General features: G+C 42.5%; 2 protein-coding genes across 3 annotated transcripts; one reads left to right on the forward strand and one right to left on the reverse strand.

Moving 5' to 3' along the window:
- Window positions 1-228: 228 nt before the first annotated feature.
- LOC110488047 (protein HGH1 homolog) lies at window positions 229-5,710 on the reverse strand. The gene is made up of 7 exons (XM_021560016.2): window positions 5,633-5,710; window positions 4,608-5,257; window positions 4,214-4,314; window positions 3,924-4,022; window positions 2,296-2,387; window positions 1,843-1,965; window positions 229-637 (listed from the first exon to the last, which is right to left on the reverse strand). The coding sequence occupies exons 1-7, from the start codon at window positions 5,690-5,692 to the stop codon at window positions 452-454; spliced, it is 1,311 nt and encodes a 436-aa protein (XP_021415691.2). The 5' UTR covers window positions 5,693-5,710; the 3' UTR covers window positions 229-451.
- An 81-nt stretch (window positions 5,711-5,791) lies between these two features.
- Window positions 5,792-23,573, forward strand: LOC110488049 (ATP-dependent DNA helicase Q4). Of its 2 annotated transcripts, XM_036971186.1 has the most exons (19): window positions 5,792-5,904; window positions 6,517-6,550; window positions 6,834-6,963; window positions 7,153-7,311; window positions 7,497-8,985; window positions 9,196-9,283; window positions 9,466-9,631; window positions 10,138-10,260; window positions 14,153-14,317; window positions 14,513-14,605; window positions 14,758-14,894; window positions 15,011-15,094; window positions 15,821-16,010; window positions 16,592-16,774; window positions 20,228-20,407; window positions 20,526-20,805; window positions 20,954-21,085; window positions 21,723-22,080; window positions 22,336-23,573. In XM_036971186.1, exons 5-13 carry the CDS (start codon window positions 8,975-8,977, stop codon window positions 15,911-15,913), a joined length of 960 nt encoding a protein of 319 aa, XP_036827081.1. In that variant the 5' UTR covers window positions 5,792-5,904; window positions 6,517-6,550; window positions 6,834-6,963; window positions 7,153-7,311; window positions 7,497-8,974; the 3' UTR covers window positions 15,914-16,010; window positions 16,592-16,774; window positions 20,228-20,407; window positions 20,526-20,805; window positions 20,954-21,085; window positions 21,723-22,080; window positions 22,336-23,573. The 2 variants fall into 2 exon arrangements, with proteins under 2 accessions (XP_036827081.1, XP_036827082.1); XM_036971187.1 differs by lacking the exon at window positions 6,517-6,550 and having other exon boundaries at window positions 5,798-5,904.
- Window positions 23,574-26,968: the final 3,395 nt, after the last annotated feature.

Below are 26,968 nucleotides of genomic sequence, written 5' to 3' on the forward strand. Positions count from 1 at the left end.
AAGCCCTTCCACAACCTCCCCAACTTCAGGAAGCCTGGCTCGGCCAACAGGCAGCTGCATAGCCCCTCAGGCAAGCTGACAGCAGCCGCACCCCCAACCACCTTCTGAGGTGTTCTACTCCTCGGGACTAGCCTAGGGGGCTGCTAACCATAGACTTCTTCCATGTGCTCAATCAAGTGTGACGGAAACATTTTGGGATTCGTACAGAAAACAAAATCAAGGACATACTCCTTTCGTTAAAAATAAAATTACATTATTTTCATCGATTTAAGACTTTGTGGTGCGAAATTACATGGTGTGAAAGTTTCAGATTGCACACAGTCCTTCCGAGTCCTGATTTCATGCCGTTTGTTATCGTGATGTCAATCATTTTCTGTTAAATTTGAGTTAGCAGTTGGTTCCATTGTTCATAAGATGGTTGACCAGTTTAAATGTAGAAAAGACCACCTTGCTACATCATCCTCACTATGCCAGCACACTGCTGGGACTGGTCTGGATTTAACAGATCTTCCTGGTCCTTCTCCAACTGCTCCTGCTCCTTGGCATCCATGTCTTTGAGCTTCACCTCCACGTCCTCAGGAATCTCCACCTCCAACAGGTTCTCCATGTCTGGCTCTGGCTCGTCCCCGATCAGCACCTGGCAGAGACACATGCGCATACACGCGTGGATAAAAACACACAATTGACCCAATTCTCAGTCGAATGCTGCCTTGGCTTTAAGATCTTCCTATCCGGTATTTTGGCTACTTTAGGTGAAAAACAGTAGAGACCAAAATATTCCAATGACATCCTCAACATTACCGCAGACTGTAATTGACAACAAATTAGCCCAAGAAATGTCAGAACGGCATCAGGACAAGCTCCAGACAATTGAAGAAAAACTTAGTGGAAATAAAGTTTTTTTTAAAAGTAATATGATAAAACGTTACAGCCTTGTTATCCACAAGATTCAGCATAAAAAGCCCATTAGTCTTGGATAAATATCACGCTCGGATTTCAACGTTTTATGACAGTGATTAAAACTGGCTGGGTAGCTAAAGACTGAACTTGTGCCTCTGGACCACAGTTCAAAAGGGATCTCCGAGCTGTTATGGAGTGTATCAGGGTTTTATTTTTATGCGAGACCGAGTGACATCTTTTCCACTCGGTCTTTCCCCACTACAAGACTGCCACCGCAGTGCAGAGCAGGAACGGAACAGTGGAAGCTTTTTCCAGCCAATCAGAACATCCTGCCTGCATCCCAAATGGCATCCTATTCCCTATATAGTGTGCTACCTTTGGCCAGGGCCTATAGGACCCCATATAATGTAGGAAATAGGGTGCCATTTGGAACGTGGACTCTGTTTTCTTAAACCTGCCGATGCTGTAAATTTCAGCACTCAGAGTACTGAGATGTCATGAGATTCATTGGCGCCATAGACTGGGTTGTTTTACCAAGCACAATAAGAAGTCATGAAAATAAAATAGTTGTTCTTCCTGAATGTAACAGTTACCAAGGTGCAATGGAGGGTAAATGCAAGTAAACGCAGTTCACACACTTATTTTTTTCTTTCAACAGTTTACCCACCTTTTGCTGAAAAATGCATTGAAAGTATAGTAAGCGTTACCTTTTTCACTGCGTCCAGATGATCACCTTTTTCTACTACTACTACTACATAACTGCCAAGGTGCCATGACGACAGCTGGGACACACACCCCAGCTCTGGACTGGGTTGTGAATAACACATCACCAGCAGCTCACCATGAGGTTGCTCTGTATTGATTTACTATGGTAAACCATAGGTATGTTTTTGTACCTTAGTACAAACATAAACATTTTTGGAAGTTATATTCATAGTTTACCTGTATGAGCTTCTCACAAGCAGCGGCCACGTGAGGCTCCTTTTCCCAGTTGTGGAACTCCCTCATGATGGCATAGACATTCTTGGCCTTCAGAATCTGCCTACCTACTTTGGTAGCTGTCAACTGGGTGCAAAAGAGACACAAAAACAGCAAACTGTTTTTTTTTGCTGTTAAACCCGTTTGGATTATACAGAGAAACAAAGCTTTACTGGTTCAGTGACACAGATGGTTAAGTGTTGGTGGAAGCATGGCATTGACTCGGGGGAGGCAGCGTAGCCTAGTGGTTAGAGTGTTGGACTAGTAACCGAGCTGACAAGGTACAAAATCTGTACTTTTGCCCCTGAACAAGGCAGTTAACCCACTGTTCCTAGGCAGTCATTGAAAATAAGAATTTGTTCTTAACTGACTTGCCTAGTTAAAAAAAAAAAAAAAAAAACTCTAGGTGACACCAACCAGTATCATGGTCTCAATGAGCATCTTGCGAATGTCGGGATCCTCCTCTCTTTCCTTGTCCTCTGGTAAGTACTGGAGGTCGACAGGTAACCCTTCATTGAATAAGGACAAAGTACCATCAGTACTAGGCTTATTTTCAATGCAGACATCTTGAAGTGCAGTAGCAATATACAGTGTCTTCGGAAAGTATTCAGACCTTGACTTTTTCCACATTTTGTTACATTACAGCCTTATTGTAAATTTGATCAAATAAAAATCCTCAATCTACACACAATAACCCATAATGTCAAAGCGAAAACAAGTTTAGAAATACCTTATTTACATAAGTATTCAGACCCTTTGTTATGAGACTCAAAATTGAGCTCAGGTGCATCCTGTTTCCTTTGATCCTCCTTGAGATGTTTATACAACTTGGAGTCCACCTGTGGTAAATTACATTTATTGGACATGATTTGGAAAGTAGCACACCTGTTTATATAATGTCCCACAGTTGACACTGAATGTCAGAGCAAAAACCAAGCCATGAGGTCGAAGGAATTGTCCGTAGAGCTCAGACAGGATTGTGTCAAGGCACAGATCTGGGGAAGGGTACAAAAGAAAAATGTCTGCAGCATTGAAGGTCCCCAAGAACGCAGTTTCTGAATGTCCTTTAGTGGCCCAGCAAGAGCCCGGACTTGAACCCGATCAAACATCTCTGGAGACCTAAAAATAGCTGTGCAGTGACACTCCCCATCCAACCTGACAGAGCTTGAGAGGATATGCAGAGAAGAATGGGAGAAACACCCCACATACAGGTGTGCCAAGCTTGTAGTGTCATACCAAAGACTCAATGCTGTAATCGCTGCCAAAGGTGCTTCAACAAAGTACAGAGTAAAGTGTCTGAATACTTATAACTGTGATATTTCAGTTTATTTGTAACACATCTGCTGTCATTATGGGGTATTGGGTGTAGATTGAGGAATAAAAACAATTTAAATCAATTTTAGAATAAGGCTGTAAAGTAACTAGCTAATAAATACCACATACACACACAGTATGTATTATGTTGTTTACACTACTGAGTGTGGGCCTTGTGACGCCCACCATCTCTCTAGGAGCTTGGCTCTTCTCCGGCATCTCAGGCTACTATAAAGACTGGTTAACATTAGTATGTTCCACAAGAGTGAAACGTATAAAATAGTTACAAATCTGTTTTTGTGTTCACCGCCTTTGAACCGACGCGGAGTACAGCAGAACTTCCTTAGAAGGATCTAAAACAGTTTCCCATTTGGGGCCCCTCTAATCTGACTTTAGCCTGATGCGAATTGTGTCTACTCATAATGCAAAATAAAATAGGGTGGTGCCCTGAAATTCCACCTGTCATCTGTACAGAACAAACACACTGCCCCCTATGGACGAGAGGGCCACTGCAGCAGACATGGTCATGTCCCAGACACAAAGTCCTTTTTAACTAAAAAAAAATAATTCTGTATTTTATTGTTTTTCCAGAGACAACAGGGATATGGGAGATAGAGTAGGGGCCGGTAGATGTCTGGATTTGTGTGTGTGTGTGGTGTGGGGTGGGGGTGGGGGGGGGGGGGGGGTCGTACATGCCCTGCAATGTCACTCAGACAGGAACAATGATTTACCTTCATTCTCCTCGTCAGACAGTTCCTCAGGCCCAGCGAGAGGCAGCAACAGGAAAGGCAGAATGTCCACCGCATCACTCAGCAACCACTCATGATGAGCTGGGAAGAAGAAGAAAAAAAAAGTTAGGAGTATGCAATTGAGATCTTCCCATTGATTACAAGGTAAAAGCTCTACATATCTAGAGCATTTATCGAAAATCAATCCTACTCAATTCAACACAAAACAGGCATGAACTATGAAGGTTAAAACTGACTGTCGTACACCTATTAAGATTCTGTGTCTTCCCTACCATGATCAAAGCAACAATTTCTCAGAGTGCCAATGACTCCCCCTCGTCTGATCGTTGAGGCCTGGTATTGGGTGTAGGGAAGGAGCCTCTGAACTACACACCTGTGGAACATTTTAAAACACACACACACACAGTGAGTGGTCTTCCATAGGCAACATGCTGGATGATCAGCAAAAGAAAGGAAGCACTTTATGGGGCAGAAAAAGAAAGTACCAGGCCCATATGCATTAAGCGTCTCAGAAAAGGAGTGTTGCTGATCTACAATCAGTTTATCTTCTAAATCATTATAGACACTGAATACAGGACTGGTTTTAGCATTGGTGTTACTGGATTATGAGAGAAGTCAAAGACAGTCTAGCCCTGTATCTCATGAGCTAACCACCCAGCCACTGACCTCTCCTTATCCAGGATAAAGTGTCTGGTCTCGGGCAGCTGTGTGAGGTTGGAGAGGAGGGGGCCCAGGTAATGGAGCGATGTCTGCTTGTTGTAGCCCTCAGTGCAGAAGATGTCCACTATCTGTGCCAAACCTATCTCCTGCTTCTGCATAGCCTTAAACACCTCTTTACAAGTCTTCACGTGCCGCGACAGGTTAGTGAGGATCGTACAGATACGGTCCGCAAACATAAATTCTGGGTCCAGGAGGTTTTTAAACAACATAGGGAGGAAGTCCGAGTCTTTGATCAGCGGTTGGTGCATGGTCTCATCAGCCGAGAGGTTGATGAGAGAGTGGTAACAGTCTTTGACGATAGCGATGGAGGGGTCGGTAGTGAGGGTCACCAAGGCTTTAAGGAAGTCAGGTTTTGTCTGTAGGTAGCGACAGCCGTCCCTGTTGCCAGAGAGACCCAGGATGTACTCAGTAGCCTGGCCCTTGACGTCTGGCCTGGTGTCCAGTGTGAGGAAGGACAGCAGCTCTTTGGCCTCTACCTCACTCAGCATGTTGGTGGTCAGTAGAAATATTGTAATCCAAATCTTAAGAAATCCCAAAGTTGATACAGGGTTACAGTTGTAATACAGGGTTACAGGGTTACCTGTAAAGATAACTATCTACAAAGAGAGAGAGAGAGGAAAAAGAGAAGCAATAATAGCTAACGTTAACAAGACAATGTACCTAGCTAGAACACAACATAAACATACAAGACAGTTGCGAGGTGCATCCAAAACAAGAACCCCAGCAAGCTGACACAACAGTCCGTAAAATAACTAGTGTTAAAACTCATGCTGTCATGGCATGATCATCACTTTGAGTCATTTCGATCGTTGTAGCTAGTTACTCGGTCGAAATTAGGATAACGTAAGCTAGGTTCTAACTCATTCACAACCACACGACTTTCTTGAATGTTAAAATATATAAAACAAAGTAGCTAAAAAAAAACGATCGTGTGGTTCTGTAAAGTTGATAAAATGTTGAAGCACACTCACATCATCCTCATGCGCCTTTCCATGCTGATAAAACGTACTTCCGTATTTTTTAAATGACATTTTACATCTCCAATATGATTACGGATAACCAACATATACCCGCCCTCAAAAGTAATCCTTCCTTCTGATTGGTTTTTACTTCCTCAGCAGCCTTCCATTGGTAGATAGGTGGACGTCACTTTTACAGCGCGCTAAAATTGTGGAAATAACTGCTCCGTACAATAGTTAGCTATGTCATTTTCCTGGTGTGATTTATTATTGCCCGCAGTCAGGTAAGAAACGTCAGACTTATTTCGTTTGAGATGACGGCCTTTTGGGACTTTTTTAACCCACTCTTGTAGCTTTAGCTCAGAGAGCCAGATGGCTAAGGCTAGATGTGTCTGCTCTCTGATTTGACGTTGTTTACATTCTCATGTGGCTCTTGTTTGAAACGTTAGGTAGCTACTACGTTTATAATGAATGCTAACAATGATTTGGAGTATTACTGCCATGAGAGCCAGCTGTTTGGATACTGCTGAAATCACTGACTTATATATTTATATAACGTTACCGTTCACTTTCACACTTGCACAAACTCTGAACTCTAGTCTAACATATCATATTTACAACAAATTGCTACCGGCTATAATATTAATTATTCATCATCTTAGCAAACTGATTCCTACAAGGTCGATAATATCTGTGGAAGTGATGGCTCGATACAATGATGTCAAGATTCTTTTGAAAACCTGGGAGCAGTCATTTGTTCAAGAACATCAAAGAAAGCCCAACAACGTAGCTAGCTATGTAGCTAGTTATCTATTCAATTTTTGTATCATGCATTACTCGGAGACTACAGTAACTAACATATTGTCTTTCCCACTCTGACTTGTTCTATTATTCAGGGTGATATTGACGGAGCCCCAGAAGAGACTAAAAGTAAGTGCATATCAATAATCAACGGACTCCCTGCATTAACAGAACTCAAACACAGGATCAGTACATTGCTGTCCTTAGGCTTGTATTCGTTAAGGAACACTGTAGGAAAACGTTTAGCAACAGATAAACAAAAACAAGTGTTTCTTATTGGACAAATTCAGCTAGGTCTCTCCGTTTTGGTCCGTTTGCTTCTACTAAATAGGACCCAGGTATCCTCCTATAATTCATGTCAGTTACTGAAATATGTTGCTTTGAATTTTGTGTTTCTGCGTGTGTTTCACAGAGCTCCACAAAGAATATCGAACGCTCAAGCAAGCAAATAAATGGGCACACAGACCCAACACCTACCTCACAGACTCAATCAGGTTTTGTCTGTAGATAGCGGCAGCCGTCCCTGTTGCCAGAGAGAAAAGGTAGGTTACATTCGGTTCAGTATAATTATATTGTTATAAATCTCCTTAACTCCAGTTATAATTTATTGACTGTACTTAAAGGTGCAATTTGAGATTGGTACATACATTTTGGGATTTTTCAAATAATGATGTATACCCATTGACTGCTTTGTTGCAGATTTCCCATTTTAATATGTTTTCTCTTTGAAGGACTCAGGTTGCTGGGGCACTCAGCTGAACTGTAAGAGCATGCCGGTGGCTTCCCCCAAACTGACTCTGACAGCCAAGGAAAGGGAGTCCCTCCAAGCCTCGGCCCAGTACTTTGACATGAAGCTCAAGTCAAACCTGGACCTGGGAGCTCTAACAAAGGTACGGTCTGTGTGTGTCCAGTTCCACATGTTGTGTTTTGCAAACTCTGTAGCATAAATGTGATTTGCATAGATGAAGACTTAGTGTAAAATGCAAACATCAATTGCAAGAAATCATGAATCAGATGTGGAGAATTTGGAGCTCTGCCATTTATACATTTTTCCTGCACTATAAACTGTTTGTAGGAGAGACCGGTTTCTCTGAAGAAGTCGTTCACTCCTCGTGGAACACCTCTGAAGTCATGGAAAGATGTCCAGAGCCCATACCCATAGCTGGAGCTGCAGACAGACATACCCTGCATCTGGAGCTGCGGGCAGACAGCCATACCCTACAGCTGGAGCTGCAGACAGACATACCCTGCAGCTGGAGCTGCAGACAGCCATACCCTACAGCTGGAGCTGCGGGCAGACAGCCATACCCTACAGCTGGAGCTGCAGGCAGACAGCCATACCCTGCAGCTGGAGCTGCGGGCAGACAGCCATACCCTACAGCTGGAGCTGCGGACAGACAGACATACCCTACAGCTGGAGCTGCGGGCAGACAGACATACCCTACAGCTGGAACTGCGGGCAGACAGACATATCCTGCAGCTGGAGCTGCAGGCAGACAGACATACCCTGTTATCCCCTCTGCCAAAGCCAGCCAACACACGTCAAGACCTGGCCTCTCCAATGCAGACAGGGACAGAACACCCAGAGCAGCTTCCGGAGGAGCCCTTTGAGCCCCTAACAGCCTTCACGCCCTCCAAGCTATGGTCTCCTGCAGCGGGGTATCCTCATCATACAGACAGGCAGGCAGCAGGGCCCAGCAGCTCAGACAGACCTTCACCAAGAGGCTGACCTCTGTATTTGATGAGGTGGGTGACGCAGAGTAGCCGGTTGTGGGTAATTTGTCTCTTGCCGTGGAAGCGGCGATGAGTTCCCCGCACGCCAAAAGGGGAGGCGCTGGCAAGGGAGAGATCGCAGGACGTGCCGCCAGTTCCTTTGTCACACCTTCCAGGCAGAACGAAGGGGCAACTCTCCTGGGGGAGAGGGCTTCCAAGAGTACCATGCCACAGGATCTGCCTTCTCCTGACGAGCACCAGCCCCAGGTTGGTGGTGGCGTAACGTCTGCAACAGACCCAGCCAGTCTGTGGCCCGCTGGACAACGCTCCTCATTAGTGTCTGGCTCTGGAGGAGGAGAGGATGAAGAAACCAGATCAGGTCTCAAAGGACAGGCAGAGGGCGGTACGATAGAAGAGACCGCCGTCGGCGCCACCACTGCCAAGAAATCTCGAGTGAGGACCAGACAGGGCCGGGGAGGAGGGGATGTGGAGGAGGCAAGAGTGTTAACGCAGCCACCGCAGGCCGAAGGTGATGAGCTCGGATTGGAGAAGAAGGGTACAAAGAAAAGGGGTGGAAAAAGACACAGGAATCCTGACACAGATGGAGAGAACCCTGCAGGCACGGAGAAAGAGGAGTGGGTGGTGAAAAAGAGGAGAAGGACAGATAAAGCCCCCCAAGCGAGGAAGAAGGCTAAGGCAGGTGATGGAGACGTCAGCGATCAGGAGGATGGTGACGTCACAGAGAAGGAAGTGGTGAAGCAGAAACCAAGGGTTCCACAGGAGAACCTGCTAGGAGGTGGATGAGACATCAAATCTGCCAGGAACAGAGGGAGCAACACTATGAGACCTAAGTGGGTTATACTCTATATTACCCTGAGACTACTAATATATTTCAACAAATAATATTATTTATATTTACAAATTAACCTATGCACTTGCAAGAGCCCCTTAAAATACATATTCCTCATTGACTGTAATTGTCATATAACTGGACCTTCATTTTACAAATGTAATTGTTTTGTATTAATGTGATTTTTCTGTTGCTCCATTCATCTATCCAGAGCCACCATGAACTCGGACGGTAACTTTGTGAAGATCAACCTGAAAAAGAAAGGATACGTATGTAGGGGCGCTGGCCTACGGAAGCAGGTAAGAACTTTAGTAGCAATAGTAGCATTACAAAATACATACAGTACTGTTATTGATTCTCTGTTTTGAGTACAGTTGAACAGCATACTAGTTGAACAGCATACTGTCCCTGCCTAGGAAGACAGTATGTATATATGATATCAGCATATAGCAGCATTTGTCCTGTTTTCTCTCTGTTTCAGCTAAAGGGGGAGATGTTTGGAGGGCCAGACTCAAGGTTTAGAGGGGGCTTCTGCAGAAGAGGCAGAGGAGGGTTTAGAGGCAGCTTCGGAGGGTTCAAACGTCCAGGTGACAGCTGCTTCAAGTGTGGAGGCATAGGACACTGGGCTATGAACTGCAAGGGCAGAGGTGAGAGGTCAGGACACTGGGCTATGAACTGCAAGGGCAGAGGTGAGAGGTCAGGACACTGGGCTATGAACTGCAAGGGCAGAGGTGAGAGGTCACAGGACATACACTGAAGAATGCTACACACCAACAAATGAGCCGTGGTAGCAAAATTAGCTTGTTTAGATGATTGGTTCTTCAGAAACTAGTCTCATTTACCACATCATGCTTATCTTTACTCATCTTTAAGTTGATATATAAAGTACTGTACTAAACAGTTTTCTTTGATGCAGGTCTGTTGAGCAAGGTCAGGTGCAACATTACAGGACATTCAGATAGAAATGTATTTTGTTCAACATATCTGATTCTCTGTCCTATACAATAGTCATTTTTGCTCTCTACATGACATTTCTGTCTGCAACATTTGGTAAGTTTCTCCCTATTGAATACATCCCTGTACCCTGTGAATGTTATATATTGACTGTTATATAACCCCTATTTAACCTTTTGTGTGCCCCTCCCGTTTCCAGTTGCAGCTCCAGTAGACAGTGCTGCTGCTGATGAGGCGTCTGCGGTTGAGGAGGAGCCCTTGGAGCTGCCAACCTTGGAGGAGGTTGCCCGGGCAACAGGAACTCTGCGTTCCGAGCCTCTGGGTATGTCATTGTCACCCTGTCTGGTGATGAGATTTACTTTAGTGAAAATGTTGAGGCAGATTCTCTCTTCAATCTCAATCAAAATATTCCCAATTTACATACCAAATGGCACCCTATTCACTATATTGTGCACTACTTTTGACCTTAGCCCTATTGGCCCTGCTCAAAAGTAGGGCTCTGTGAAGGGGATAGGGTGGCTCTGCTCAAAAGTAGGCCTCTGTGAAGGGGATAGGGTGCTATTTGGGACACGCATACTTTGAAGCATTACAATAAGCTAAATAGACACTAACTTTGTAGAAATGTGACTGATTAGAATCCTCCCCATACACTCAGTAACTTTGTTGATCCAGTTGATATAGTTTGTTGATAAGTGAGGTTCTAACAGTGTATCTGTCAGCTGTGAGTATTTCACCCAAGTCTAACTCCCTTCAGTAGCCCAGAGCATCTGTTTCACTAGTAGAAACACAACAAATAAATAAAAACAACACACACTTTGGGTTACAATGGGCTGGTCCTGTGCCTGTGATGTTAAAAGCAGTATTTTATGGTGAAGGCCTCGGGCCCTGGCACAGTGTCTACCCAGCACAACAGAGTGGAAACCATCCGTCTTTCCACTCTCTGTAATACATCTCCACTCTCCACATGTCTGAACGCAGGCCCCAGACATCCCAACTGGAGATAAAACCACAACTCCAAACTCAAGTGGCTATGTAGTTTAGCTGGATACAGTCTGTACTGTAAGGCATCGGAGCCCGCAAGATGTGTCTAGCATGGACTTAAGGGGGAAAAATGTCACTGGTAAGACCAATCACGGAGGGTCCCCACGGAACGCTCAACACTCATTTTCATAGCACGCCATGTGTCCCAAATGGCACCCTGTTCCCTATATAGTGCACTCCTTGTGACCAGGAAACCCATAGAGCTCTGGTCAGAAGTAGTGCACAATGTAGGGAATAGGGTGCCATTTGGGAAGCACATAGAGTGAAATGCAGCCCCACACACAGACGATGTCCAGCAAACGTTGGAGTGATTGTGCAGGCAGAAACAGAGGCCCCTCTAAACCAAGACGGAACAGGCAGACCTACAGTTTAAAACTAGATGAGCATAACAGCTCCTCCACTGTCTGGCAAAGCAATGATGTCATGCTACTAAACTAACCTGCATGCCAAAAGGTCAAAGAGCTCATGCTTGCCCCCCTGCAATTCTCTCACTCTGGTTACTTCCTCCCAGTTCCCTGCCCATAACAACAACTGATTTAGGCTCAGTTTCTCCCAACTCCAATACAAACCTCAGTCATAACAAACTCGACACCAAAGCTGACCCTTAGACCAGTGGTGGAATTAGGTCATTACAGCTCTGTACGTGAGGTCCCTCTGACGATGGATACGTCCCAAATTACACCCTATTTCCTTTACAGTGCACCCTATTCTCTTTATAGTACACCCTATTCCCTTTTATAGTGGACCCAATTCCCTGTGTAGTACACTTTATTCTCTTTATAGTGCACCCTATTGTCTTTATAGTGCACACTATTCCCTGTGTAGTACACTTTATTCTCTTTATAGTACACTTTATTCTCTTGATAGTGCACCCTATTCCCTGTCTAGTATACTTAATTGTCTTTATAGTACACTTTATTCTCTTTATAGTGCACCCTATTCCCTGTGTAGTACACTTTATTCTCTTTATAGTGCACCCTATTCTCTTTATAGTGCAGCCTATTCTCTTTATAGTACACTTTATTCTCTTTATAGTGCACCCTATTCTCTTTATAGTACACTTTATTCTCTTTATAGTGCACCCTATTCTCTTTATAGTACACTTTATTCTCTTTATAGTACACTTTATTCTCTTTATAGTACACTTTATTCTCTTTATAGTGCACCCTATTCTCTTTATAGTACACTTTATTCTCTTAGTGCAGCCTATTCTCTTTATAGTACACTTTATTCTCTTTATAGTGCACCCTATTCTCTTTATAGTACACTTTATTCTCTTTATAGTGCACCCTATTCTCTTTATAGTACAGCCTATTATCTTTATATTACACCCCATTCCCTGTGTAGTACACCCTATTACCTGTATAGGTACACCCTGTTCCCTGTATAGTACACCCTGTTCCCTGTATAGTACACCCTGTTCCCTGTATAGTACACCCTGTTCCCTGTATAGTACACCCTGTTCCCTGTATAGTACACCCTGTTCCCTGTATAGTACACCCTGTTCCCTGTATAGTACACCCTGTTCCCTGTATAGTACACCCTGTTCCCTGTATAGTACACCCTGTTCCCTGTATAGTACACCCTGTTCCCTGTATAGTACACCCTGTTCCCTGTATAGTACACTCTGTTCCCTGTATAGTACACCCTGTTCCCTGTATAGTACACCCTGTTCCCTGTATAGTACACTCTGTTCCCTGTATAGTACACCCTGTTCCCTGTATAGTACACCCTGTTCCCTGTATAGTACACTCTGTTTCCTGTATAGTACTCCCTGTTCCCTGTATAGTACTCCCTGTTCCCTGTATAGTACACCCTGTTCCCTGTATAGTACTCCCTGTTCCCTGTATAGTACACTCTGTTCCCTGTATAGTACACTCTGTTCCCTGTATAGTACACCCTGTTCCCTGTATAGTACACCCTGTTCCCTGTATAGTACACTTTATTCTCTTTATAGTGCACCCTATTCTCTTTATAGTGCACCCTATTCCCTGTGTAGTACACTTTATTCTCTTTATAGTACACTTTATTCTCTTTATAGTGCACCCTATTCCCTTTATAGTGCACCCTATTCTCTTTATAGTACACTTTATTCTCTTTATAGTGCAGCCTATTCTCTTTATAGTGCACCCTATTCTCTTTATAGTGCACCCTATTCTCTTTATAGTGCACCCTATTCTCTTTATAGTGCACCCTATTCTCTTTATAGTGCACCCTATTCTCTTTATAGTGCACCCTATTCTCTTTATAGTGCACCCTATTATCTTTATAGTGCACCCTATTCCCTTTATAGTGCACCCTATTCCCTTTATAGTGCACCCTATTCTCTTTATAGTGCACCCTATTCTCTTTATAGTGCACCCTATTCTCTTTATAGTGCACCCTATTCTCTTTATAGTGCACCCTATTCTCTTTATAGTGCACCCTATTCCCTTTATAGTGCACCCTATTCCCTTTATAGTGCACCCTATTCCCTTTATAGTGCACCCTATTCTCTTTATAGTGCACCCTATTCTCTTTATAGTGCACCCTATTCCCTTTATAGTGCACCCTATTCTCTTTATAGTGCACCCTATTCTCTTTATAGTGCACCCTATTCTCTTTATAGTGCACCCTATTCTCTTTATAGTGCACCCTATTCCCTTTATAGTGCACCCTATTCCCTTTATAGTGCACCCTATTCTCTTTATAGTACACCATGTTTCCTGTATAGTACACCCTGTTCCCTGTATAGTACACCCTGTTCCCTGTTTAGTACACCCTGTTCCCTGTATAGTACACCCTGTTCCCTGTATAGTACTCCCTGTTTCCTGTATAGTACTCCCTGTTCCCTGTATAGTACTCCCTGTTCCCTGTATAGTACTCCCTGTTCCCTGTATAGTACTCCCTGTTCCCTGTATAGTACACCCTGTTCCCTGTATAGTACACCCTGTTCCCTGTATAGTACTCCCTGTTCCCTGTATAGTACACTCTGTTCCCTGTATAGTACACCCTGTTCCCTGTATAGTACTCCCTGTTCCCTGTATAGTACACTCTGTTCCCTGTATAGTACACTCTGTTCCCTGTATAGTACACTCTGTTCCCTGTATAGTACACCCTATTATTTTTATAATTGTAAAATAAAGGGAATAGGGTGCCATTTGGGACGTAACCTGTCTATCTCTGTTACACAGTGGCACCCCCCAGTGTTAAAGAGGAGAATGAGTGTCAGGGAGAGAAGCAGCAGGAGGATGGTGATGAGGTCTTGTTGAATGTGATCAGGCCAGACTACAAACGTACTCCTTCTCCGCCCCCCATGCAGCCCCTCTACCCCCTAGGGGAGGACAGAAAAGTGCAAGGTACCCAGTTTTTTCGTTTGTTTGTTGTAAATACAATTATTCAATTAATTGTTTCTAGGCCTAGTATCTGTAAAGCACAACTGCTTATGTAAAAAGAGCTTTATAAAATACATTTGATTTAGTTGATTGATTCAGCGACTCAAATAACTAGTACAGTAGGGTTTATATACCTATTTTCTTACTTTGTTTCTGCAGTGGCACGTTCTGAAGTTTTTAAAGCACTCAAAGACTTTGGGTTCAAGTCTTTCAGACCAGGGCAGGAACAGGCCACCATGACAATTCTATCAGGTATGCAGGTAGAGGGTAAAACACAGTGAACAGAATTATACAGTACTTAATTTACTACCTCGGTAAATTGATATTGTAAGTGGTCGCTTCCTCACATACAGATTTGTGTTTGTAACAAGCATGATGCTCACTTTGTGTGTGTGTCCCTCCAGGTCTGTCCACTCTAGTGGTGCTCTCCACAGGCATGGGGAAGTCTCTGTGCTACCAGCTGCCTGCCTACCTCTATGCCCAGAGGTCCAACAGTATCACTCTTGTGGTATCACCACTGGTATCTCTTATGGACAATCAGGTAACATATCTGTCCCCTAGTTATACAACACATTATTGATACAGACACTGTCTTGTGAATGTCTCAATAAAGGTCATTGAATGAAATACTGACAGTAAATTATTTTGTCTCCTTAGCTATCTGGATTCCCATCCACACTGAAAGCAGCTGCTATTCACTCCAGTATGTCTAAAAAACAGAGGGAGGCAACCATTGAAAAGGTACTGACATCCGATTACAATCTGCCGAGTTAGAGCATAGTTTATCTAGTCCTAAACATCGACTTCCTCTCTATTTTTGCATAACATTTATATATTTCAGACTTGAACTGAATTAAATATGCCACACGCTTTTATCCAAACCGACTTAGTCAATCTTGCTCTACCATACCAACTGAGCTGTTGATCATGTTGATCTGTTATTAGGGTTCTATATCTCTCAGTGATGTCTTTTTGCTCATGTATAACCTGTCCGTGTCATCTGTCCGTGTCATCTGTCCGTGTCATCTGTCTGTGTCATCTGTCTGTGTCATCTGTCTGTGTCATCTGTCTGTGTCATCTGTCTGTGTCATCTGTCTGTGTCATCTGTCTGTGTCATCTGTCTGTGTCATCTGTCTGTGTCATCTGTCTGTGTCATCTGTCTGTGTCATCTGTCTGTGTCATCTGTCTGTGTCATCTGTCTGTGTCATCTGTCCGTGTCATCTGTCCGTGTCATCTGTCCGTGTCATCTGTCCGTGTCATCTGTCCGTGTCATCTGTCCGTGTCATCTGTCCGTGTCATGTGTCCGTGTCATCTGTCCGTGTCATCTGTCTGTGTCATGCCATGAAGCTGCTACTACAATGGTGTCAGTCATATTTGCATTGATGTTGGTGGTGATTTTCATGACAATAAAGTTTCCTGATTTGATTGTATATGCTTTGGGTATCTCTGTCTGTGTGTTCCCTCCAGGTTAAGGCAGGTGAGGTCCATTTCCTGCTCCTGTCCCCTGAGGCGTTGGTAGGTGGAGGTCACTCTGGCTTTGCCTGTCTGCCCACCGGCTGACCAGCTCCCCCCGGTGGCCTTTGCCTGTATTGACGAGGCCCACTGTGTCTCAGAGTGGTCCCACAACTTCAGGCCCTGCTACCTGCGTCTCTGCAAGGTGAGATCTGGTCATTGACCACCCAATATATGATAAACAGCAACTGTCAAGAAAGTGTCAGTTCAGAGAAGAGCAGAAGCTCTGTTCTTTCCACTTAGTTTCCATGTCTGCAAATTAACCATTGTAACTCACTATCAGGAATCTCTAAATCCACTCTCAACTCACAAAACAAGCAAAACCAAAGATTTTTGGTAGGAGCAAATGATATGTCATCTCTTCTCTCATATATAGAACTGCCAATGGCCTCTTTGTGTATAAAACATTTAACTCATTTAAAATGAATATAATAACTCAATGTTTTTTAAGTCCTTTCTTAAATTAGGAGCATGTCTCTTACCATTATAGCTGTACATGGTTACACACATACAGTAAATGCCATTCTTCCCCTCAGTGTTAAAGTGCCCTCTTAGTGTATGTTCAGTCTCCTAGGTGTTGAGGGACCGTCCAGGTCATCTACACACCGCTAGACGATATTAGCCTGCTGAGCTAAAGCCTAGGCATTACTGTAGCTCAAGGAGCTAACGCCAGTCTTCAGGTCTCAGGTAGGTTTTTAACTGAACCACCTCTGTTCCATCTCCTAGGTGTTGAGGGACCCTCTGGGTGTGCGTTGCCTGCTGGGTCTGACTGCCACCGCCACCCTGTCCACAGCCCTGGACATCGCTCAACACCTGGACATCACTGACCAGGACGGTATTGCTGTCCGCTCGGCCGCCGTGCCTGACAACCTGCAGCTGTCTGTCTCCATGGACCGAGACAAGGACTAGGTAGGATAGCAACGTGCACACACACACACACACACACACACATACGATTGAGGTTAGGGGTGTGTTGACATGCAAATACTCGGAATTGTATCCATAATAGGCAGATCAAATGATACTTGTAATTGTAAAAAAATTAAGTGTTTTAATATTCCTAAATAGATGTTGGCAAAATACCTCCCTGTACATTCTCACTGCAAAAAAATCTGCAGATTAGTAGCAGCGAGCGGAGGGGTGTGTGTCTGTCCTCAACTTCCAGCGGGCAGCCAAGTTTACTCTTACTTAGTCAGAATGCTTGCCAACGTTTCATATTTTTCCCCTAACCTTGGCCCACTTGTTAGATATTATGCTCATTGATACATTGATAGCAAACCGCCCTTACGGTGTGATTAATCATAGTGGGTGGCAGCAGCAATCTAAATGATCAGACCAGAAACATGATTCTTAATTTGGGGTCTTTCTCATGATCTCACATGATCTCATGATCATGTGAAATTATGAAGTGAGTGAACGAATTCACTCTATCCAATCAGAGCAGCAGGATCAATGTACAGCCCGCCCTTCTCTTTACCGACAGGCAAACTAGCACGCACATGACTGGCTCTATTTTTGTCATTTTTACCCCCTTTTTTCATGATATTAAATTGGTAGTTACAGTCTTGTCCCATCGCTGCAACTCCCGTACGGACTCAGGAGAGGCAAAGGTCGAGAGTCGCGCGTCCTCCGAAACATGACCCTGCCAAGCCACACTGCTTCTTGACATAATGCCCGCTTAACCCGGAAGCCAGCCGCACCAATGTGTTGGAGGAAACGCCGTACAACTGGCGACCGTGTCAGAGTGCATGCGCCCCGGACCACCACAAGGAGTCTCTAGAGTGCGATGGGACAAGGACTTCCCGGCCGGCCAAACCCTCCCCTAACCCGGATGACGCTGGGCCAATTGTGCACCACCTCATGGGTCTCCTGGTTGTGGCCGGCTGCGACACAGCCTGGGTTCGAACCCGGGTGACGCCTATTGCACTGCGATGCAGTGCCTTAGACCGCTGCGCCACTCGGGAGGCCCGACTGACTCAAGGACAGAACGTATAGTTTAGAAACTGTGACTGACTGACATGAGAAACATACTTGGATTATGGATAATTACAAAAAAAAATGTCCCATATCTATTACGATACTCATTTTGTCTGACTACTCTGCACACCCTTAGTTGAGGTGTTTAGTGTAGTGAAACATTCAGAATGTTCAGAACCTAGAACTGTAGTAGATAGATCTGACATCATTCACTATTTTACATCAGAAATGTATTGTAGAACAGATACTCAAATTCAATCAATCAAATGTATTTATAAAGCCCTTCTTACATCAGCTGATGTCACAAAGTGCTGTACAAAAACCCAGTGACTCAAGTGACGCACCCCTCCTAGGGACGGCATGGAAGAGCACCAGTAAGCCAGTGACTCAGCCCCTGTAATAGGGTTAGAGGCAGAGAAAGGGGAACTGGCAAAGCAGAGACGGCAAGGGCAGTTCGTTGCTCCAGAGCCTTTCAGTTAACCTTCACACTCCTGGGCCAGACTACACTCAATCATAGGACCCACTGAAGAGATGAGTCTTCAATAAAGACTTAAAGGTTGAGACCGTATATCTGCAACATTTGTGAGTGTGTATGCTGTGCAGGCCAGGATGCAAATATGTGTTTTCTTCCAAAGACTTTGATCATTTGATTGAGTCTGCTTGGATGGAGTTTTTAATTTGGGACTATGTCATCGCTCATCCGTTCCTTAGGCCAGGCAAGCCCAATCAAGCAGAGCTAAACTATTTGAAAGAAAACTAATAGGGTGCGTTCGTAAATTCACTGTCTACTCCGATTTCAGAGCACTCTCGTCTGAGTGTACCAGAGCACAGAATAACTGATGAATTTACTAACGCTCAACACCCGTTGAATATGGTCGGTGCCAGTAATTATTGTCAAAAAAATATTTCCAACAGCACAGTTTCAGTCGCCAAAACTCTGGATAACATGAAAACAGCCTAAACAGCACTGCTAAAATGGTCAGAGTGAGGTGAGTTCATTTTTTTTGTCTGGAAGTAGCTAGCAAGCTAGCCAACTTTAGCCAGTTAGCTTGGGTGCTTGAGGTCAGAATGCTTGGATCAACCCTACTCCTCTGCCAGAGCATCCAGTTTCCCCCCCTGAGAGTGAAACGATCTGAATTTATGAACGGACAATCTGACAATGCTATACATTTATGAACGCCCAGAGCACACTGGCACTCCAGAGTGAATTTACGAACACACCCATAGTATCAGGATCGTTGCACTTGCGCCTAGAAATAGATGAAAAGGTATGAGCACATGACGAGTTGTGATTTATATCAAGAAATAAATGCTGCTGTAGCTATTTTAAAAGTATTTCTGCCGTTTTGTTTCATAACTGGTCGCTAATCACATAAAGAACTATGTGGAGTCCCATATATGTCTTAGGGCTCTCTTTATGTAGTGTTGTGGTGTCTCTCTTGTCGTGATTTGTGTTTAGCCCTATATTTGTGTTTATTTTATTTTAATCCCAGGCCCCCGTCCCCGCAGGAGGCCTTTTGCCTTTTGGTAGGCCGTCATTGTAAATAATAATTTGTTCTTATCTGTCTTCCCTAGTTAAATGAAATACAAATATATATCCCAACTTGCACACGGCAATAGTGAGTGAATTGCTGATAGATGAATTTTCCGAAGCGCACAGACATAGAAGTTTTGTAGACTTTCGGGTAAATTCAACAAAGTGTGACTTTGTCCGTGTTTCTTGGTTATTCACACGCTAGGTTGTTTTTCTATGTTCATTTGAGCTTGCTCAACTGCTAGCAAAGAGACGTAGAAGAATCTCACCTCTCACAGACGGTCATGTCTTGAATGGATATATTTTCTAGTCAAAACCCTCACAGACCGATGCTGCGTTCAAAACAATTGGAAACTCGGAAATCTCCGACTTGACGACTCCAGTGCATTCAAGGCAACTGGGAACTCCTGACTTGGAACTGGGAATTCTAAGTCAGAAACTTTCAGAAACTTTTTTTTTTTTGCATCTTTCTAGAGTGCTGACTTTACGACCTGAAGATCACTGACATCATGGTTTTCCCGAGCTCCCAATTGTCTTGAAAGCACCAAGACATGCCAGTTCCCCATACTACAGTAACCTTTTAAAGGGGAAGCTGAAAATGTGTCTCACCTAAGTGACTCAAATGTTTTAGGATACATTGTGCTTGATTGAGCATGGAACACTCCAAAAACCTTTTATTCATGACATTTTTGTAATTTCTTATCATAAAAACACTCTTCCTCAAATACTTTCATTCTGCTCTTAAATGTCTTTGTGTGCTCTTACATTTTTCAACTTAAAAAAATATAAAAAATAATGTCAGCATAGAGCCCTGAGTATTTGAACCCTGCGTGTGCCTTTCCCCTGTCCAGGCCCTGGTGTCTCTGCTGAAGGGAGAGATGTTCGGGTCTCTGGAGTCCGTCATCGTCTACTGCACCAGGAGAGACGAGGCCACCCATATATCTGCCCTGCTCAGGACCTGCCTCCAGGGGGTGCTGTTGCCAGCCAGGAGGAAGATGACAACCCTATAGGGAAGAAGAAGAAAGCTTTGGGTACCTATCTATTTGCGTTTGGCTTGATGACAATAGGAGATTAGGAGTTTTGAAGCACTTGTACTCTGAGACGCTTTGTGAATACGGGCCCTGACCTCTCTCTGCTGTGTTTCCTCAGCCAGGAAGAAGATCCGTATAAGCCTCTGAAGTGAATGGCTGAGTCCTACCACGCCAGCATGTCGTCATCCGAGCGCCGTCGTGTCCAGAACAGCTTCATGTGTGGAGAGCTGCGCATGGTGGTTGCCACGGTAGCCTTCAGCATGGGCCTGGACAAGTCGGACGTGCTCGGCATCGTGCACTACAACATGCCCAAGAGCTTTGAGAGCTACGTGCAGGAGATCGAGAGGGCAGGGAGAGACGGAGTACCGGCTCACTGTCATCTCTTCCTGGAACCTGAGGTGAGGTTTCTCAAGATTGTTATTTTTCTCTCTCTAACTCTCCAGCTCTCTCTCTCTCTCTCTTGTATTTTTTTGGTTGGATGTACAATATTTTACACTTTTATTCAACATCACTGTAATCCTACGTTCTTGTCTGCTGTGGTTCTAGGGAGGGGACCTGCATGAGTTGCACATCTATGCAGATACCGTGGACTACTACACTGTGAAGAAGCTGGTGCAAAAGGTGTTTCCTCCCTACAAGTGCAGCCAGGTCTACCAGAAGTAGCAGGATCTAGCCAGGGTAATGTTGACATACTTATGTATTCTTTCCCCATTCTCTCCATCTACACTCATTATATGAACCCTAATTAAAGGTCCACTGAAACCTGATTTATTTATTTATTTTATTTTGCAGCCTTTGTTTTATATATATTTCCACACTATGAGGTTGGAATACTTCTGTGAAATTGTGATGATAATGCCCTTTTTAGTATAAGAGCTGTTTGGAAAAAAAACACCTGCAATTTCAGCCTGTTTTGGTGGGATGGAGTTTTGGCCTGCCTGGTGACGTCACCAAATTAGTTAACCGACCAATAAGAGAGTTCCAAACCTCTCTGCCAAGAGCTCGTTTTCCGTTTTTCCCTCCCCACTCAGGCTAGCTAAATTCTTCCTTGAGAAAATGTATTCACAGCAAGGTACTTAATTGTTACCCATAAATGATTAGATATTAAAATTAAAAGGGCTGCATTGGATCTTTAAGACATAAAAAAAGCTAAACTTGATTTAGAATTCATGTCAAAATGTTTATTTTAACAAGTTTTATTGCACCATAGAATTAAATAGAATTCCTTCATTGTAATGTCATTTGTCTCTGTGTAGGACATAAACCAAGCATATCTTTTTGAGGAGTTGTTCTCATTTCTTTCACGCTGTCTTAGGCTCTGGAGGAGGTTGACGACTCCGAGATGATGGAACTGATGGACACCTGTGATGAGACCTCTGCTGCAGCACCAGAACAAACAAAGGAGACTAGTCAAAACACCCCCTTTGAGCAGTTGGAACAGGCCAAAGTCCCTACTGAGGACAAGGATGTACCAACTCTTCAACCATCGGAGGGGAAGCAGAAAGAACCACCAGAGTTGAGTGTTCCACTTCCCCGGAGAGGGGATGGCGAACAGGAAGAGGAGGAGGGGCCAGGGGGAGGTGATGATTGGCCCACGACTAGGGTGTGTCACACCCATGAGAGGGCCGTCCCTATGCAGGACACTGTGGAAGCCCTGGACATCACTGAGGAAGGTGAGTACCTCACTATACCTAACACAGGACAGGTGAAATGTCTTGTCTGTTGTTTAATTCAATAAAACGGCCAATTGTGTCACTCAGATAATTGATTCAAGGATCAGAAAACAGTAAATATGTCATTAGAATGAAATCCCAGTTTAATGTATCTTTTTCTGTCAAGACCAGTGCCCTTCAGACATCAGAGTAACAATGTAACTTGTAAGTCATTGTAAGTCAAAGACTGTCTCTGTGTGTCTGTGTGTTTGTCAGCTTTGGAGACTCTGCTGTGCTACCTGGAGCTGCACCGTCAGCAGTGGGTAGAGCTGCTCCACCCCACCCTCTCTGTCTGTAAGATGGTCAGCTCTGCAAACTCACCATGATGTAGGGCAACATCACAACACCCGGCTCATGTTCATTCATTAGGGCACACCGTATATATTTATTTTTAAACTGTGTGCATTTTCAGTTTGCAGAACCTCGACAAGTACTGCAAACTCATTCTGAACACCTGGCCAGTCTGTTACAGTAGACTGTTTACCTGTAAGAAAAAACGTTGTGTTGGATAGGTTGTGTTTGTGTATAGTATGTAGGTGTGTATTATTTGCTCATGTGACGATTTTGTGGTCAAGTAAACATTGTAGCAAAGTGTCATTTCTTCAGTGTTGTCACATGAAAAGATATACTCAAATATTTACAAAAATGTTAGAAAAAAATACAAATCATGACAAAAACAAAGTGATTAACCAGTCATAACTAACCAATGGCAATGCAGATTACACAGTAAGCAACCAATTGATTAAACACAGGATATGACATCATGGAACACTCACTTTTGTGATATACTGTATATACCACTAGAACATATGTCCCATCACATGTAAATTATTTTGTTGTCATTTCCATAACATTTCACAGTTTTCTTTCCACAAATGTTTCCTACCATTGAAGCACAATGTTGCATTTTTGCAACGTTTCCAGAAAATTGTACTACACATTTGAGAAAAAAAAACAGATTATTGTCATAATCAGAGGCCTAATACAAGTATTTCTGAAGGGTAGTAACATTAATTCCTCATTTGGATCTATGCTTGGGTCTCACAGGGTTAAGGAAATGGATGGCTGGAATGAGGAAGTTAAAATACGAACCTACAAATGTGACTCTCCCATTGTATAAACATTGGTTTATATATTCAAGATTACTCTTTAGTTTATATGTATTCAAGATTACTCTTATTTGATTTTGAAGTGTCTGCGCCAGCAATTTATTTGACTAAGCCGGTCAAGGTTGGGGCGGCAGGGTAGCCTTGTGGTTAGAGCGGTGGACTAGTAACCGAAAGGTTGCTAGTTCAAATCCCCCGAGCTGACAAGGTCCAAATCTGTCGTTCTGCCCCTGAACAGGCAGTTAACCCCCCCCCCCCCCCCCCCCCCCCCCCCTAGGCCGTCATTGAAAATAAGAATTTGTTCTTAACTGACTTGCCTAGTTAAATAAAGGTTTAAAAAAATGTTGATAACCTGGTCTAGAACCCATGTTTTATTATCTTTGAACTGAAATATAAACACATTTTTAAGGAACAAGGTAAAATAAAACTGATGATTAACTCAGGGCCTGGGTCACACAGTATTTCCAGTATTGCACCTTTGTTGCTGCAGAATGGTACAGGATAAGTGTGAAACTGTTATGAGATGGAATAATGCCACGTTGGACCTAAACCTTGTCACACTGTGAACTCTTCAACTTAGAGTTGTGAAAATGTATTTTGGGCTCTACAGTATCTTGAAGCACCCCTGATGTTGCTGCAGTTATGGAGGCTGTGTGTTGGCCATGTCTGTCTTCTCAGGGTCAGAGTGAAAATGCTGACTGACTCCACAGAGAGCAGTGTCCGTTTACTTTAAGTAGCAGATAGTATGACTTCTCTGTCTAAGTAGTGATGGTGACCACAAAGTGAGGACATTCTGAGTAACGTCTGCTTGAGGAAATGACTGCAGTGCAGTCTAACTATCAGTTCAGAACAACCTCAGCTCTACATTACTGTAATATAGCTACTGCTGACTTAGGTTTCTGCCAACATGTCTGTAACAGTCTTGAAGGAAGACTTCTGGACAGATAATGTGAACATAACACAATCAATAGACTACAGCTGTTTATCAGATGCTGTAGGTTGAGAAAAAAAATATTTTGTCTTTGTCTTTTATCTGATTATTTGGGGAAATACGGTGCCTTCAGAAATTATTCACACCCCTTGGCTTCTACCACATTTTGTTCTGTTACAGCTTGAATATAAAATTGATTAAAATATATGTTTTAAATTGTCACTAGCCAACACACAATACCAATAACACACAATACCCCACACAATACCCCATAATGTAAAACTGAAATTATGTTTTTAGACATTTTTACAAATGAAAGCCGAAATGTCTTGAGTCAATAAGTATTCAACCCCTTTGTTATGTCAAACCTAAATAAGTTCAGGAGTAAAAATGTGTTTAACAAGTCACATAAGTTGCATGGACTCACTCTGTGTCCAATAACAGTGTTTAACATGATTTTTGAATGACTACTTCAGCTCTGTACCCCACACATACAATTATCTGTAAGGTCCCTCAGTCGAGCAGTGAATTTCAAACACAGATTCAACCACAAAGAACAGGGAGGTTTTACAATGCCTTGCAAAGAAGGGCACATATTGGTAGATGGGTAAAAAAAAATCAGACTGACTATCCCTTTGAGCCTGGTGAAGTTACTAATTACACTTTGGATGGTGTATCAATACACCCAGTCACTACAAAGATACAGGTGTCCTTCCTCACTCAGTTGCCAGAGAGGAAGGAAACCACTCAGGGATTTCACCATGAGGCCAATGGTAACTTTAAAATAGTTAAATAGTTTAGTGGCTGTAATAGGAGAAAACTGATGGATCAACAACATTGTAGTTACTCCACAATACTAATCTAATTGACAGTGAAAATAAGGAAGCCTGTACAGAATACAAATATTCCAAAACATGCATCCTGTTTGCAACAAGGCACTAAATAAATACTGCAAAAAATGTGGCAAAGGAATTCACTTTTTGTCCTGAATACAATGTGTTATGTTTGGGGCAAATCCAATACAACACATTACTGAGTACCACTCTCCATATTTTTAAGCATAGTAGTGGCTGCATCATGTCATGGGTATGCTTGTAATCGTTAAGGACTGGTGGGTTTTACAGGATAAAAATAAAATTAATGGAGCTAAGCACATGCAAAATCCTAGAGGAAAACCTGGTTCAGTCTGCTTTCCAACAGAAATTGGGAGATGAATTCACCTTTCAGCAGGACAATAACCTAAAATACAAGGCCAAATCTACACTGGAGTTGCTTACCAAGAAGACAGTGAATGTTCCTAAGTGGCTAAGTTACAGTTTTGACTTGAATCTATGGCAAGACCTGAAAATGGTTATCAAGCAATGATCAACAACCAATTTGACAGAGCTTGAAGAATTTTGAGAAGAATAATGGGCAAATATTGAACAATCCAGGTGTGGAAAGCTCTTAAAGATTTAGCCAGAAGGACTCACAGATGTAATCACTGCCAAAGGTGATTCTACAAAGAATAGACTCAGATGTGGGAATATTTGCAGGATGTAAATTTGATATTTCGGTATTTAATTTTCACTACATTTGCTAAAATGTCTAAAAGCATGTTTTCACTTTGTTATTATGGAGTATTGTGTGTAGATGAATGAGAAAAATTAATTATTACATTTTGAATTCAGGCTGTAACACAACAAAATGTGCAATAAGTCAAGCGGTACTATGAATACTTTCTGAAGGCACTGTAGTCTATCAGTGATGACCTTTTGAGATTAAAGTTGTGTAGCTGTAACTCAAGATAAGGTTTATTGTCTCTGTCGACTGTGAACTTTGTCAGGTAGCATGCATTCACTGAATGGGAAGCTAAACTAATTACCTATCCCTGGCAACCTTGTTGTATGGAGAGAGAGTGGGCTATGAAACCAAACATCAAATATATTAAGTTATTATTTTGAATGTAGGCTTATGGGGATTTGTTGTGGCAAAATATGAATCATATATAATGTGTTTAATATTAACAATAATGTTAATATTGCCATAACATCAACATTGACCATAATCATGTTAATATTGACCATAATTATGTTAATATTGACCATAATGTTAATATTGACCATAATAATGTTAACATTGACCATAATCATGTTAACATTGACCATAAAAATGTTAATATTGACCATAATAATGTTAATATTGACCATAATCATGTTAACATTGACAATAATAATGTTAACATTGACCATAACAATGTTAATATTGACCATACTCATGTTAACATTGACCATAATAATGTTAATATTGACCATAATCATGTTAACATTGACCATAATCATGTTAACATTGACCATAATAATGTTAATATTGACCATAATCATGTTAATATTGACCATAATCATGTTAACATTGACCATAATAATGTTAATATTGACCATAATCATGTTAACATTGACCATAATCATGTTAACATTGACCATAATAATGTTAACATTGACCATAAAAATTGTAATATTGACCATAATAATGTTAATATTGACCATAATAATTTGGACATTGAGCACAATAATGTTAATATTGACCATAATAACATCAATATTGACCATAATAACATCAATATTGACCATAATAACATCAATATTGACCATGATAATGTTAATATTGACCATAATAACATCAATATTGACCATGATAACATCAATATTGACCATAATAACATCAATATTGACCACGATAATGTTAATATTGACCATAATAACATCAATATTGACCATGATAACATCAATATTGACCATAATAACATCAATATTGACCACGATAATGTTAATAT

Source organism: Oncorhynchus mykiss, chromosome 32 (genome assembly GCF_013265735.2).
Source record: "Oncorhynchus mykiss isolate Arlee chromosome 32, USDA_OmykA_1.1, whole genome shotgun sequence".
Classification (NCBI taxonomy): Eukaryota; Metazoa; Chordata; class Actinopteri; order Salmoniformes; family Salmonidae; genus Oncorhynchus; species Oncorhynchus mykiss.